Below are 15258 nucleotides of genomic sequence, written 5' to 3'. Positions count from 1 at the left end.
CACATCGTTGACCACACTGCCATTCTTGTCTCATCACTTCCTACAAGCTCTTTGTAACCAACACTTTGCAGCCAGGCAACATAAGCTAAGAAAATGTGTTCTGAGGAGTTCACTAGTTGGCTTTGTATGTAGTGTTTTACATCACACTGCTTTGGCTTTTTAATTTTTTTTTTTTTTACAAGAATGCATGGTTGGCATTTAAGTATCATACAGTTCTACCACCAATGAAAGGCAGAGGTTGAGTGCTTTGGTTAGCCCTTTGTCAAATTGGAATGAAAGTGATGGGCATTCCTCTACTTTTCCAGTGACAGCATTTACAGCACTAGCCTCAACCTGCGGGTCGCACCTCCTTTGGGGATCACTTAACAGATATCCTGCATATTTGGATATTTATGTCACAGTTCATAACAGCAAAATCACAGTTATGAAGTAGCAAAAAAATAAATTTATAGTTGGGGGGTACCACAACATGAGGAACTGTATTAAACGGTCACAGTATTAGGAAGGTTGAGAACTTTTTTCCCATAAGTCACTTTTTGTCGTGGTATTTTATCACATCAACAGAGAAGTCACTGACACACATGGGGAGTGCAGCTGATTCTGGTAGAGACACTTCAGAGTCAATGACAGAAAACCATAAATAAGTCATATTCTACATTGAATGTACCCAGTTCTCTCAGGCTCATGGGAAGGACAATGTGACATCTCCTCCTTTATCATGGAACTTTAAAGTAAGGATGACATGCAAAGACTAAGCACCTTCCTCAAGTATCAGTCATCAATATGAATATTCATTCACACTGGAATATGAAGTTCAGAAGGAGTCACAGGGCCATGACAGAAGGCAGAGTATGTATGCATGTAGAGGTGAGATGGGAGGGGTTATGACAAGAAGTAGAAAGTATGCCTGCATTTAGGGTGAGAGGTACTTTGAAAATCAGTCCTGTGACTTGGTTGGCACCATGTAAGGCTCATTATCTGTCACTGTGTTCTGGGTCAGCCATAGACCATACTTGAGCCATGGTTTGGAGCTGGTCACCAACCCTGTCAGCCTAGAACATCTGCTTGTCTTGCCTCCTAGGCTTACGTGTATGAAATGGGCTCGAGCAGCTTTCTATACCGCCTTGCAGGACATACAGATACAATTGCTGAAGTGGCCTTCAACCCAGCAGCTCCTCAGGTACAGTCTCCTGTGTGATCAGGGCCTTTCCAGTTCACACCATCTCCCAGTGTGATTGGGGCCTCTCAGTTCATACTGCCTCCTAGTGTGATCAAGCCCTCTCCAGTTCACAGTCGCCAGCATGATTGGGGCCTCTCCGATCCATACCATATTATATAGCATGATTTGAAGATGATCAGAGTTTATCTTGAAGTCTTAAGGTATTTAAGAGTTCATGCAGCTGGGCACAGTACCTGCAATCCCAGCACTGCTGCAGGAGGGTCATCCTGAGCTATATAGCTGGCTCAGGGCCAGCCTGGGATGTATGAGAACCTGTCAGAGAGAGAGAGAGAGAGAGGGAGAGAGAGAGAGAGAGAGAGAGAACGCACACTATTACATGGTAGTTTTGAGTACCAACAGGAAATTAAGCAGCAAATTTACTGAGAGAGAGAAAGACCTAGAATTTTTTAATTGAAGTATTTGTAATTCAGTATGGAACTGCAGTATAGAATGCTGCATGTACTCACAGACAAGGTTCCGTGTAATCCAAATGTGAACACTGTAGACACAATCAGAAAGCAAGCAGGAGGCGGGTTTGAAAAGAAGTTCCATGCAGGGAGAGTACTGTAGACTGAAAACACACTGTCTTAATGAGAAGAAGCCATGAGGAAATCAGAGTTGCAAACCAGCTGTGTAGACAAATGAATGATCGAAACACGCAGAAGACTTAAAGGTATTCAGTTCTGCTAAATTTGAGTATTTGGGAACTTCAGTTTCATCTTGTCTTCTTATGACCAAAGCTTTGATTCAGAGACAGAATCATGTCACTGTGTGATTGTGTGCTTCGGCCTGCCCTGTGTAACAGCATTTTGTTAATCCATGCTTGTGGCTGACATTGTATTTCTGTGATTCTGGGCATGCTGCAGTGTCTGACACATTGCTGTCTTTGACACTAGATGTCCTGTCTAATGATGTAAGTCAGTAAAGCTTTCCCTGTGGATGCCAGAGGTCTGCAGCACTAAGATACTGGCGCTGTTGCCCAGTCACACCCAGTTTCTTTCCAGGCCCTGACTGATTTTATGGTCTGGCATGAGGGCATAGGTTAGCCACCTCCTTTTCTTTTGCTGTCATATTCACTTAAGCATTTGTCACTTTCTGATATGCACATAGATGTCCCTCTTTTTCCTGTTTCCTATGATTCTGTTATTTCTTTTGTTTACAAGCTACACCACTCTATTTGATTTAGAGTTGCTGTGTCCTCTTAATGAGTTGAGGCTATGTTATTATGAAGCATGTGCTTTTTAGCCATGATATACATACCTACTAAGGCAGTCATGCATATTTCTGTTAGTGTTGGGGTGATCTGCCCTTTTCATTGGCTTTTGTCATATACTGTATTTTGATTATTTTCTCTCTCCTTTGCCATCTCTTTCCAGCTCCTCTCCACCTGCACACCCTCCCAATGCTATGTACATTCTCTCTCTAAGGAAAAAAAAAAACCCTCCAAAATCAAAACAAACAAAACTTTAAAAAATTATTGAAAACAAAACAAACACACACACACACACACACACACACACACACCATGGAGTTTGTTTTTTGTGGCCAACTACTCCTGAGTCTGCCCTAAAGTGTGGCTGATAATGCCACTCAACTGGGAGAACAGGTTTTTCTTTCTCCAGCAAGTATCAATTGCAAAAATCAATTGCAGATAGCTTCTTGGTTAGGGGTGGGAGTTTGTGCCCACTGCTGCTCCATGCTGGGACTTTGGTTAGCAGGAAACTACAAGGGCCTTGTTTATACTGTTGCCGTCTTTGTGAGTGTGCATGCGTGTCAGTGCTGTTGTGTCTGAAAGATGTTATTTCCTTGGCGTCATTCAACTCCTCTGCCTCGTACAACCTTTCTGCCTCTTGGCATAGATCCCAGTTAGGGTTGAGTGTTCCAACGTCTTTCACTTTCTTCACATTGTCCAGTTGAGGGTCTCTGTTCATGACCATTGTTTGCAAGAAGAACTTCTCTGATAAGTGATACGCATGGGCTGGGCACCTGCCAACACTGCATCTGCATCTGACTGAGCCCTGAGCTCCTCAGCTCTGCAACTAGAGAGCCACAGGAGAGCAACCTTGGTACCACCACAGCTCCCGTGAGGACCAACCATCACCCAGCCTTCATGATATGCAGGCTTTACATCTCTGTTTGACCCTAGAAATTCCAGATCATGTGGGAGGTATGGTGACATGATTTATTCAATATTCTTAAGGCTATTTAGCATCTGTTTTCCATTTTTGGGGATCCCATAGGAACTCACTGTGAGCCTTTTGTGTCACCATTTGTGTGGATGTGTGTCTTCCTGAGTGTGCATGCTTGTTCAACCTCAGGGTATAGTGCAGTCAGTTTGAACAAAATGGCCATATAACTTGTTACCCATTGGTACTGGGTGAGGTTTCAACCTCCATACTCTTGGCTGTATTTGATTTTGTTAGTCTTTTAAACTTTAGCCATAGGGTTGTTTTTAATTTGCACTTATTTCACAGTGATACTGAACACTTATTTTTCATATATTCATAGATTGATTTTTAATTTTTATTATAGAATTGGAGAACTTTGAAAATGTCTTTTATGTTCTGATCATGTGCTATATGTATACACACACACACACACACATACACATTTATATGTATTGCAATGTTTTCATCAGTCTGTGGCTTGCATGTTTAGATTATAATGGTATTCTTTAGTAAACAGAGTTTTTAATTTTTAGGAAAATCAACTTTTACATTAATGGCTAGTATTTTCTACAGATTGTCTAAGAAGTCTTTGCTGACGCAAAGGCTGCGAAAATCATCTCTGATTTTCTTCCAGAAAATTGAGATTTCTAACTCATATTTTCATCTGCGATATAATCAAGTGTATTGGTATGTCTTCCTATATAATGATGTTGTAGAAACCTAATTCCTTGTGACACCCAACACTCACCTCTGTTATCCCTCTATCATGGGTCAGGTTTCTGGGTGAGGCTCTGCTGGTTCCTTAATTCTGAGACTCACTAGGTCTGAGCAGGAATATTAGCAGGGCTGTGTGTTCCTTTAAGCTTTACTGGCTTCTGCCTGAAAGGATAACCTTGCTTTCTCCTGATCTTGATGGGAAGGGTCCAAGTTGAGTGTAAGTTTTTTGTAGATGCTATTATGAAGTTAAAGAAGCTTCCTTAAAATTTTTTTCACTAGTTCCCTATTTATTTTTGAGACGAAATATTTTAAATTTTCTTAGGAGTTTTTTTCTGTGGAGCATATTGTATTTATTATTATATTTGTTATTGTTATTGTAAGTGTATTATATTTGTTACTGATTTTTAGTTTAATTTCATTGTATATGAGTAACCATTGTATATTTTTATTCTTCTAAACAGGTTGAAGAATGTTTTATAGCTCTGAATATTGTCTTTCTTGGTCAGTGTCCTGTGCAAGCTAGAGAACAATGTGTGTCATCCTGTGGTTACATGAGGCCGCCTATAAATGTCAACTCTATCTCGTTGATTAATGGCATTATTAGTTCAGCCAAGGCCTTACTAATGCTCTGCCTGCTGGATGTGCCCATTTCTGGTAGTGTCATGTTGAAGGGCCCAGCTATAATGGCAACTTATCTTTTTTCTCTGTGGTTTTCTCATTTTTTCTGTCTCGTGTAGTTTGAGGCTTTGTGAAGCACACACAGTTAAAGCTATTATTTGTTCTTAGAAAACCAATGAAATGTCTTTTTTTTTTTAATCTCTAATAATGTCCCTTGCTTTGAAATTTGTTGAGTCTGAAATGCATAGAGCTGGTCCTGGGCTGTTCTGTTAGTGCTAGCTTCACATATATTTTACAGTCCATTTATTTTTCACGTGTATGTGTGGATTTTAAGTGTGGATTCTTATAGGCAGTATACATTTAGCTTTTTTTGTGTCTTGTTTTTTGTTCCAAGTTTTGTTTTTTAATCTTTTTCTGCCTTTTGTAGCTTTAATTGAACATGATTCCATTTTCTCTCCTTTCTTAGCATATCAGCTTTAACTTTTAATTTTTAAGTCTTCACTCCTTTTGGCCTTTTGATGCTTATCCTAAAGTTTGCATTATACAGTTATAACTAACAGACATTTGTGACTAATTTTACATAATAGTAAACTAACTTATGGACACTGTGTATACATAGTAGCAAATCCTCATCCTTCCTCCATCCATTATATTTTCAGTCATTTCACTGACATATTTATTTAGATATATTCAAATGTATTGTTGCTCTTATTTTCAATAAAGCTGGTTTTTGTTTGTTTGTTTGTTTGTTTGTTTGTTTGCTTGTTTTTGCTAGGGAGAGAGGTTAGCTCAGTCAATGATTGGAGCTTTTATTTTTGTCTCCAGTTTCTCTCTCTGATGCTCATCTTTACTTGGATTTGAATTTCCAAACCATTTTCTTTCTGCTAAAAGAAAAGGACTTTAGAGAGAAAGGTTTGCTGGAAACAAACTCCTTCGGTTTTTCATCTGAGAATGTTTCACTTTTTCTTAGAGAATTTTACAAGGTACTGAATGAGGTACCTGCCCCCCTTTAATACCTGAAATGTTTCACTTCACTGTCTCCTTGCTTATCTACTTTCTGAGAATTGACTGTAATTTTTATGTTATTTTCTTTGTAGGTAATATACATTTTCTTTCTAGTTTGTTTTTTTTTTTTTTTTTTGGGGGGAGCAGGGAGAACTTTTCTTTTTCTTTCTTTCTTTTTTTTTTTTTTTGACTTTTCTTCATTTACTAAGTGCTGTTCCTCGCTGCAGTTTTGTTGGTGTTTATCCTGCATGAGTTCTCTGAGCTTTCTAACATGCTTTAGGGAAATTCTCAGTCCCTCTACTCGAATTACATCCTCTACTTCCTTCTATCTTTATTCTACGTGTTCCTACAACATATTAAATTCACAGAGCTTATGTTTCCCAACATTTATTCGGATCTTCTGTTCTAAATGTTTTTATTTCCAGCATTTATTTCTGGTTATTCATTGATTTTATAGTCCTGCTTGAACTGCACATCTCTTCTTGCATGCTGCCTGTCTTACTCTCTGGGGCTCTTAGCATGCTAATTTAGTTTTTATTAAAATTCAATTTATTTTAATTCCAGTACTCCTGCCATGTGGAATATGCTTTTGGTGTTGCTAAATTTGTTAAAAAAATATTTTTGAATTTTTGTATACCTTGTAATTTTGTTTTTGTTTAAATTTACATATGTAATGTTTAAGTTGAAGGAACCAGAATGAAAGTCCTCTTGTGGTGCACTGAGCCCCTTCTCCCCCTTTGTTCCTGTGATCCGGTTTTCATCTTATGAGCCTAGGCTCTGGGCTCAGCTTTGCAGCATCTCTCATACCCTACATCTAGACGAGACAGGCTGGGGTTGCAGTTTTCCTTTCCTGGTCACTTAAGCTCTAAGACAGTAGGTGGGGCTGTGGCTGGCTAGCTCCCTTACAACAGGCCTGCTGTGGAAAACGCTCTTCAGTGGGTTGGTTTGTTTGGTTTGTTTTTTTGTTTGTTTTTGTTGTTTTGAGACAGGGTTTCTCTGTGTAATAGAGCCCTGACTGTCCTGGACTCACTTCATAGATCAGGTTGGCCTGGAACTCACAGAGAATTCCTTGCCTCTGCCTCTGGAGTGCTGGGATTAAAGGTGTGTGCTACCACACCTGGCCACTCTTCAGTGTTTTAGAACAGATAATTTTTACCCCTGCCTGAAGCATGAGAACTTTTCCTTTCCAGTGGTTACCATGGAAGTGGAGGTAAATCTCAGAACTGTGGGGCTTGTTCCCTGGAGGTTTGAACCTGTGACGTATCCATGCTGGGCCTTGAAGGGGCAGTGCAGGTGTCCCTGTGGGGCTCTAGTCACTCTGTCTGGGCATCAGGGTTTCCTGCACTTGATTCCTTTCTCCAGCTGGAGTCAGTGCTTTGTCTCATGTCTTCTCTCATGGAAAAGGAAGAGGCACCAGGTTTGAGTCTGTCCAGCTGCTTATTAGGACAGAGTAGAATTTCCACATTCCTACTTATAGAATCAGAGCTTTAGGGTTCCAGAAGTTTACATAAGTCTCAGGTACATTTCCACAGAGATATGTCTCTCTGTTCAGAAAGCTACTAACCTGGTTGAAAACCTTTTCTTCTCTGGTTTTAGAAAATGCTCCTATTGTTCCCAATACAAGTATTGCTAAAATTTAGAGGTTTGCCCTAGTAAGAAGGGAAGCAGAGCTTCTGACTTGAGATGTAGGCTGAAGCACATTTTCCAAATCATTAGTACAGATAACATGGATCCTCACAGTCAGAGCATCAAGAGTTCCATGCAGCAGGTCAGGTGTCTAGGCCTAAACTGTGCTCTGAGGAAACCATTAGGGCAGGGGAGGGAGCAGAAAAGACCTCAAGTTCAAAATAGGTCTTTCTTATTTTTATAGGTTGTGTTTCAACTCAGGGACTAAGAAACATAACATAAAGTCCCTCCCAAAAGATGTTTAGTAGTGGGATCTGCTTAACTAGGAAACTAGAGAAGGTTTTTGTTCTCTTGGTACATACTAGAAATAAAAAACATTGGAAAGTATCGCTCTGAGGTTAATGACAGAGCACCATATGGGGGAATTGCATAGCTAAAGAAAAGGTAAGAGTCACTGGAGGTCACTGGAACCCCTGCCTGTGGACTCCAGGTGTGTTTCTTCTGTCCCATACTCTGGGTTTGTATAGTAGTGACACTGTTTGCATCGTCTCTTTCTCTTGGAGGCCTTCTTGGCTTTTTGACACTCCTGTTCTGTGTTGTCATCATGCCACACTTTCTCCCTCAGTGCTCAGACACCTCCACTCATCTCACCGTTGTTCTGCTTCTCATCCGCTCTCCCTTGTCATGAAGAGCTCCGCTGCTTCAAGTGTTGGGACACGCGTAGTGCGCGCCAAGCCTCCCCCCACCATCGTCTGCCTTTCCTGGCAAGTCCTCACGCCTGCACGTTCACCATCTATTGTTTTCTCTTTTTCAAGTCTGCATCTTTTTCTCACATTCTCAGAGAGGGGAGTGCAAGACAGTTCATTACCCAAGAAACAAATACCAAAACTTTGGTTTTGTTTTGATTTATTGGATGACGAGGACATCCCTTTTTGTAGGTAATTTCCAGCTCAACACTGGTTCCCCTGCTGTGTCTAAGGATGTGGGTGCTTCACCCTGTGGCGTATGCAGGCTTCAGGAATGTTTTCAGCCGAGCAAGCCAGTAGGCATGCTTTCATGTGCTGTAATATGTAGGTGCACCTTGTACATATTCCCTGATATGTAGATCATGTGTTATCCTGTTTTGATAAGTTAATTATCATAAAATGAACACAGTAGTTACCAGATACCTATAGCTTTGTTATCCTTAGCTTCACTTACCCCACTGACGATCCAAAAATATTAGATAAAAATTTTCAGGAATAAATAATTTGTAGGTTGAAAATTCTTTGTCATTCTGAGTATTCTGTACTGACTGTCTTACTCTGTTTTACCCAGGACATCTGGTGAACCCTTGCTCTGTTCACCATCCACTCACTGGATGCTTAAGCTATATAGTCTGTCAGCTACGTGGGGGTTCCACCATGCTTGTTTTCAAGTGACCCTTGTTTGACCTCACAGTGGCCTAAAGTCTACACCAGCAAGAAGAAATTCTTTTGAAATAGTGTAAATTCTTGACTTAAGGAGACAAAAGGCAAAGTGTATGCTGATATTGCTAAGATTTATATAAGAACAGATTGTCTATCCATCAGGCTGTGAAGAAGGAAAAAGAAATTTGTACTGGTTTTGTTGTTGTACCTCAGAGAGCAGAATTTGTGGCCAAATGCTTAGTTAAGATGGAAAATGCACCAAATTATAGGTCTTTGTGCTATCTGTGGCTTTAGGCAGCCCCTAGAGGTCTTGGAACAGAGTCTTTGTAGATGGGAGGGACTCTGGTACTTGGTTTCCAGGGATCTTGGCCAGCAGCAGCTCTGTGGAGATAATATTAGTGAAAAAACAGGCTGGGGACAGACCGCGTGGAGCCAGCCCCTCAGCTGCTGTTTTTACAGTGCCTGGAAGGAAGTGACGTGTTGATTTCTTCATATGTAAAGTTGTCTTTAGAAAGCACCATGTAGGCATTTTTGTCGCCTTGAATGTAAACAGTGGTGCTTTTGAACTTTAGAGCAACCACCATTATCTTTCTTTTTCCTTTTGATAATTTAGCTCTTATTTCCTAATTCATATTTAATTTCGTTCACTCGGTAGGACCCTGGAAGTATGCAGGAGGTGAGTATGTAGAGGACAGTGTGCTCCACACACCTTCAGTGAGGGCTGTCTCTAACCTCAGGGAGAGTCTGCAGTACAGAAAAGGGTTTTATGTCTTCTGTTCTTAGAGCGAAATGTTTCAGTGAGGGCTGTCTCTAACCTCAGGGAAAGTCTGCAGTACAGAAAAGGGTTTTATGTCTTCTGTTCTTAGAGCGAAATGTTTCAGTAGCTCATAGGGCCCTGAGCTTGCCATCTGGCCAACACCTCCAGGCATGCATCACATACTAGGACTCTGTGTGTGTGTGTGCGCGCTCGTGTGCGTGTGTTATTTGTCAGGTGCCCTGTACCTTGAGGAGTTCCTTCTGAGATGGTTGCCTTGGCATTGTACCCAGCATGTCATTGGGAATAACTTCCATCCAGACCTTCACCCCAAAGAAAACATGGTCTCTGTGTGCTGCCATAGCTTATTATCTGAGCAGAATTCCGATGCAAACCCATGCAGAGCCTGAGGCGCCCACTGTAGACTAAGACTTGCATCAGTGCTAGTATCCTAGAACCTGGCTGCTTTCAGTTTCAGCCTGCAAGGAATTTGCTTTAAGGGAACCAGTTATTCTGCTTATAACATCAGGAGGTCCAGGAGCTTGTTTAGCAAAGCACATATTTTGCCTGTTGAATCTAGAGTATTGCAACTTTTATTAGACATGTGGCAAGAGAGGTAGAGATCTTTAACAGAGTTTTCTTTTGTTTTACATTCCTATTGGATACATGGTAAGCTTTGCTTGTGGTATGGAACCTTCATGATAAGGTCCAGGGTCTGAATGCAGGGATATATGCCCTAGTTCCCATACTTGTTGTGAAACTCTCATTTAGGTGAGTCTAGATTAGCAGTTCTCGATCTGTGGGTCATGACTCCTTTGGATATCACATAACAGATATCCTGCATATTAGATATTTACATTACAATTCGTCTAAGTAGCAAAATTACCATTACGAAGTAGCAACAAGATAATTTTATGGTTGGGGGTCAGCACAACGTGAGAAACCATGTTAAAGGGTCACAGCATTAGGACGGTGAGAACCACTGGTCTGGATGAAGGGTAGATCCTTCAGTCCTTTTCCTCAGCGATCTGTCTCCCTCGTTTCTGAGAATTCAGGAAGAATACCAAAAGAAACGGGGATAGCTGCCAGATGAGCCATCTGTAGCAGTCTGTCATTTTCTCAGGAGTGATCACAGAGTCGCTCTCTGCAGAGTTATTGCTAATACACAGAAACAAGACTGAGTCTTCTGGGATGCTATATGCCTTCAGACTTTGATGATTTATTTACTAGCTCTATTCAGCCTTTTTTCTTCTTGCCTTACTTCCTTGAGGCTTCTTGGGGGAATTCCTGTATAATTAGGTACATGTAGAGGTGGCATCTTTCCTTTCTAATCTGTTATATTTCTTAGATTTGTCTGTCCCTAGAAGTTGCACCATCCAGCATGATACTGTTGGTGGATGTTTTGTTGAGGCTTTTTCTAAAGTCGAAGGAACTGTTTATTCTTCTGAAATTGCTGAAACTGTTCATCACAATCACTCCTTGCTTTTGCTAAATACTCTTTCTGCACCAATTGATAGCATATTTTTTTTCTTGTTGATATAACTAACTGTTGTATTTTGATATTTAATATAAGGTAGTGTGATTTTTTTTTACAAATATGCACAATCCATTGAGCTTCCTAAGTTTTATACATTATGAAAGAACTCTAAATGGAGTCACCAAATAACGGAAGACAGTATGCCCCAAATAGATATCTTTTGTGACCCAGTGAAACCTCCAGTGTAAGGATTACATCTAGTTGAGCCAATAGCCAGTGGGGACCCATGGAAACCCCCAAATGTTCCAGGCCATTGGTTGCTCTCCCCAAAATGATGGCAAGTCCTATTACTGATGACAGCACCTAACATCTCACAGAACATAGGAGAAACAGCTGGTGCCTGACAAAAGCCTTCACGCCACTGACTGAGCTGCTTGGAACATGCTTTTGTGTTTGGGTGAAGTGTTCAGAGCTCGATAGTAGGCCCATTTGATTTGTTGCATTATATAACTCGAGCATTTCTCTGTTTAGTTTTTGTCTGCATGATCTGTCTATTAGCAAAAGTAGGGTATTGAAGACATCCACAAATCATTGTGTGAGGGTCGTGTGATTTTATTGGAATAGTGTTTATTTTTTTGAACATGGGTATTCTTATGCTTGCGCATACATATTAATTGCAATATCCTCTTGATAGATTTTTTTTCTTTGATGAGTATATAGTGTCCTTTATCTCTTCTGGTTAGTTTTGGTTTGAAGCCTATTTTGTCAGATATTAAAATAGCTTTACAAGCTTGCTTCTTGGATCCATTTGCTTTGATACCTTTTTCTATCCTTTTCCCTGAGGGGATCTTGATTCTTGATGATGATGTATGTTTCTTTGGAAGAAGCAGAAAGATGGGTCTTGTTTTCTAATCTAATCTATTAATCTATATCTTTTCATTGGATAATTGGAGCCATTAATATCAAGTGTTATCAATGAGCAGTGTTTACTGATTTTTGTTATTTTGTTGTCATATTGTGGCTCCCCATCAAACTTTTCGAGACCTGCATTCAACTGTGTTAATTCATATCTTGTTTTATATTTATCTTCTTTTATCTCACACCTATAGATGCTATATATTTTGAAGAAAATTCTGATTATATCATCATGTTTATAAATAATTCAGCAATACTGAGAACTGACAAGATGAGGACCTATTTTAAAATAACTAACTGGACAGTTTATATTCTCCAGTTAGTACAGAGTCCAGATTCCTTTCTGTCTTCTACCTTTTCGAGGTCACCACTACCCAACTCTGGGCTTCTTGGCACACCTCTGCCTGCTCTCTCCCTCTTGTGTTTTTCTTCCTTTTTTTTCTCCCTAATATCTGGAGTTCGCTGCGAATAGAATCCCTGTCTGTATGATAGGTTTAGCATCATGCCTCTGGCCCAGGATTGCATGGTGAATAAGTCTGTAGTTTATGGATCTACAAGTCGTGAGTCCACAGAAATCATGCAAATTGTATGGCTATATGACAGATTCAGTGGGGATTTTCCATGATCTAAGGCCATGTACACTAAACCTACCATGTACCTGCCGTATTCACTAAACCATGCACACTGCTTAACTCAATGATATAAAAGGAAATGAAGGGCCTCTACTGCTACACCCTTGACCCTCAGTGGGACCTCTGACAGCCTTTGATTGGACTAAGAGGCCACTATTTGTGGCCCAACTGCCAAATTCTAGAGCTTATGCTACCGTTTGCCTTAAGAGGACTTCAGGATATACTTTTTGTGTGAATGAGCTTGAGATTTATGGGAGGGTCATGAGATCCATGTTTTCTAGCATACTTGTTCATGTTCTAAGTAGTTTATATCATAACAAGCCCAATTTCATTATTAGTTTACCCCATTAATCAGTTAGACACAAGGTTCATAAAAACAACTGATGTAGTTGGAATATATTTTTGCAAATATTTGATGACCAATGCTTTCCAGCCCTTAGAGTGAAAGCAGAAATCTGGACTAACAGGGAGTTAAATGGTTCAGAAAAGTGGTATGCCAAATGCAGTAAGTATTGCACAGTTTGCATGGTAGATATGGCCTTAGCACAACACTGCAATTGCATTCCTAAAACATTCCCTTTAGAGAAGCCCAACAAAGCATGTTTTATAGTTAGAAACCACAGAAGGTTTTTGTGGTTTATGTGAACCGTTACCTAGATCTTCAATTTTATTCTCTTTGAGGCTTTTTTCTTATTGGCACAAAAGGAAAACAACATTTTTCCAGGGCTGAAATCTAACAGGGATGCTGCAGCTTCTGGGCATGCTTCTGTAGAGGGATCCCGTAGTCATATGTGTAGTTCCTGGTCTTAATTCCTCTAAATTAAAGAATGTGGGAAGGGCTTTCTTGGGCTTGATGGGGACAAAATCTGGAGCGGTAGCTCAGGACTGGTATTTCCCACTGTGATGTGCCAGATATTTGCTTTCATTGTTTACCAGTAGCCTACATAAATCTGCACTTTGGCATTGACCCCTCTAACGTTACTTTTCACCTCCTTGTGGCTTCTCCTAACCTTCCAGGCTTTGCAGGATGCTCCCATCAAAGAATGCTGGACAGTTCTCTAGTGGGGGTGGTCAGGAACCCAGCAAACATCAGATGATCTAGTCATTGAACTAAGCTTTAAAGCTGAGCTACGTTTGGTTTAAACTCTATTAAGTTCATCTGGGCAAAAATGTGGCCCCATTTCTTTGGATAAGGTAAACTACTGGACATTACTTATTGCTTTTTAATTTTATCTTTGGTTTTCTGTTATTCATAATAAAAGAAGAGGGGAGGAAAATTTATGGTAGCTGAGCTTATTTTTCTCCCACTGCTGAACTTAAGAAAGCTTTTTAATTGTTAGGCCAAAGAAAATGCAGCAATAGACCTTGTCACAGAAAATTGTGACAAGGAAGGTGAGCCCCAAAATGGACAGTACTACCTTCCACTTGACTCTTAATCATTTCATTGCCCCGAAGACTGTTCATCTCAGGCCCAAGACCACAGAGGTCCCTGAAGACCTGAGCTGGTGCTGCTTTTGCCATGTCACAACAACCATAGCTCAGCTTTTTTTTTTTTTAAATTAATATTATTCATTTGTATCTGTGAATAATTATTTACTTCTGGGTAAACCATTTTTTTTTAAAAAAATATGCTTTGAATAGTTCAGAGAAGAGATGAATAGATGTTGAGGCTAATATATCACTATAATATAAATAATTCATAGTTTACCTCTCTGACATATTTGTATATCCAAATGTTAAGATATATGAAATTCACAAAAAAAGAAAGAGAAGGCTTAAAATTATCAACAAATGAATGAAGAGGGGGCGTTACTATCAACCTTAAAGAAATGAGAAAATTAAGGTAAACATGTGTACTACATGTGACAGTAAGTTAAATTACTTAAAGACACACTTCCAGAAAGAACCAAGTCACTAAAATAACTCAAGAAAAAATAGAAACTTTAATAGATTTCCAGTACCTAAAAAGATCAAACTAATAATCTAGAATCTTCTCTCAAGAAATGTTTAGCTAGATTAATTTCTCTGGCTGTCACAGCTCTGGAGACAAACACTGATCCTTCCCACAGTTCCCAGCCTACCACAGAGGAGGACCATATTGTCATCCTGTGAGGCTGGGACTACTCTGATCCCAAATCACACAACACCCAAAGAACAGAATACCAAGACTGCTATCTTTCATGACTATGGGTGCAAATACCCTCAAGCAATTATAATAAGTCAGATCCAGCAGTGTATGAAAACAATTATTGTCATGTATTACTATAATTTATCATAGGAATGCAGGGTTGATTTAACAGAGAAAATTAATCCATATAATGTATCACATCAACCAAACACAGCCAAAAATTATTGTGTCAATAGACACAGAGAAGTTATTTGATAAAATTTAAAACTGACCCCTGATACCTTCAACAGCAACAACAGACTAGAACAGGCCTTCGGCTAATGAAAGGTCATCTGTGCAAAATCCACAGTTAACATCATAGTTGACAGTGAGAGGCAGATGAAAACAAGATGAGGATGTCCACTCTTCCCTGCTCTCCTCCTGTCATCAGTGTTCTGTAGTCTGCAATCAGGGCAGTTAGATAGCACACACACACACACACACTCACACACACACACATAGAAACACGCACATACAGGCACACACACATATAAACACACACAGAGACACAGACACACACACAGAGACTCACAAAGAAACAGATACACACA

At 40.0% G+C, this 15258-nt stretch overlaps 1 protein-coding gene across 6 annotated transcripts in view; it reads left to right on the top strand.

Moving 5' to 3' along the window:
• The window catches only part of Wdr27 (WD repeat domain 27), an 84577-nt gene that overhangs the window by 52178 nt on the left and 17141 nt on the right, over nucleotides 1-15258 (top strand). For 4 of the 6 annotated variants that reach the window (XM_055616153.1, XM_055616154.1, XM_055616155.1 and 1 more), the window contains one exon: nucleotides 1082-1180. The exons of the other annotated variants lie outside the window; for them this stretch is intronic. In XM_055616153.1, coding sequence (XP_055472128.1) covers nucleotides 1082-1180 — 99 coding nt within the window. The remainder of the gene's footprint in view (nucleotides 1-1081; nucleotides 1181-15258) is intronic. 6 annotated transcript variants of the gene reach the window in all.

The sequence above is a fragment of the Psammomys obesus genome, unplaced genomic scaffold, assembly GCF_907164565.1.
Source record: "Psammomys obesus unplaced genomic scaffold, mPsaObe1.curated_primary_1811, whole genome shotgun sequence".
NCBI classification, from domain to species: domain Eukaryota; kingdom Metazoa; phylum Chordata; class Mammalia; order Rodentia; family Muridae; genus Psammomys; species Psammomys obesus.
This window is presented reverse-complemented; position numbering and strand designations above follow the sequence as displayed.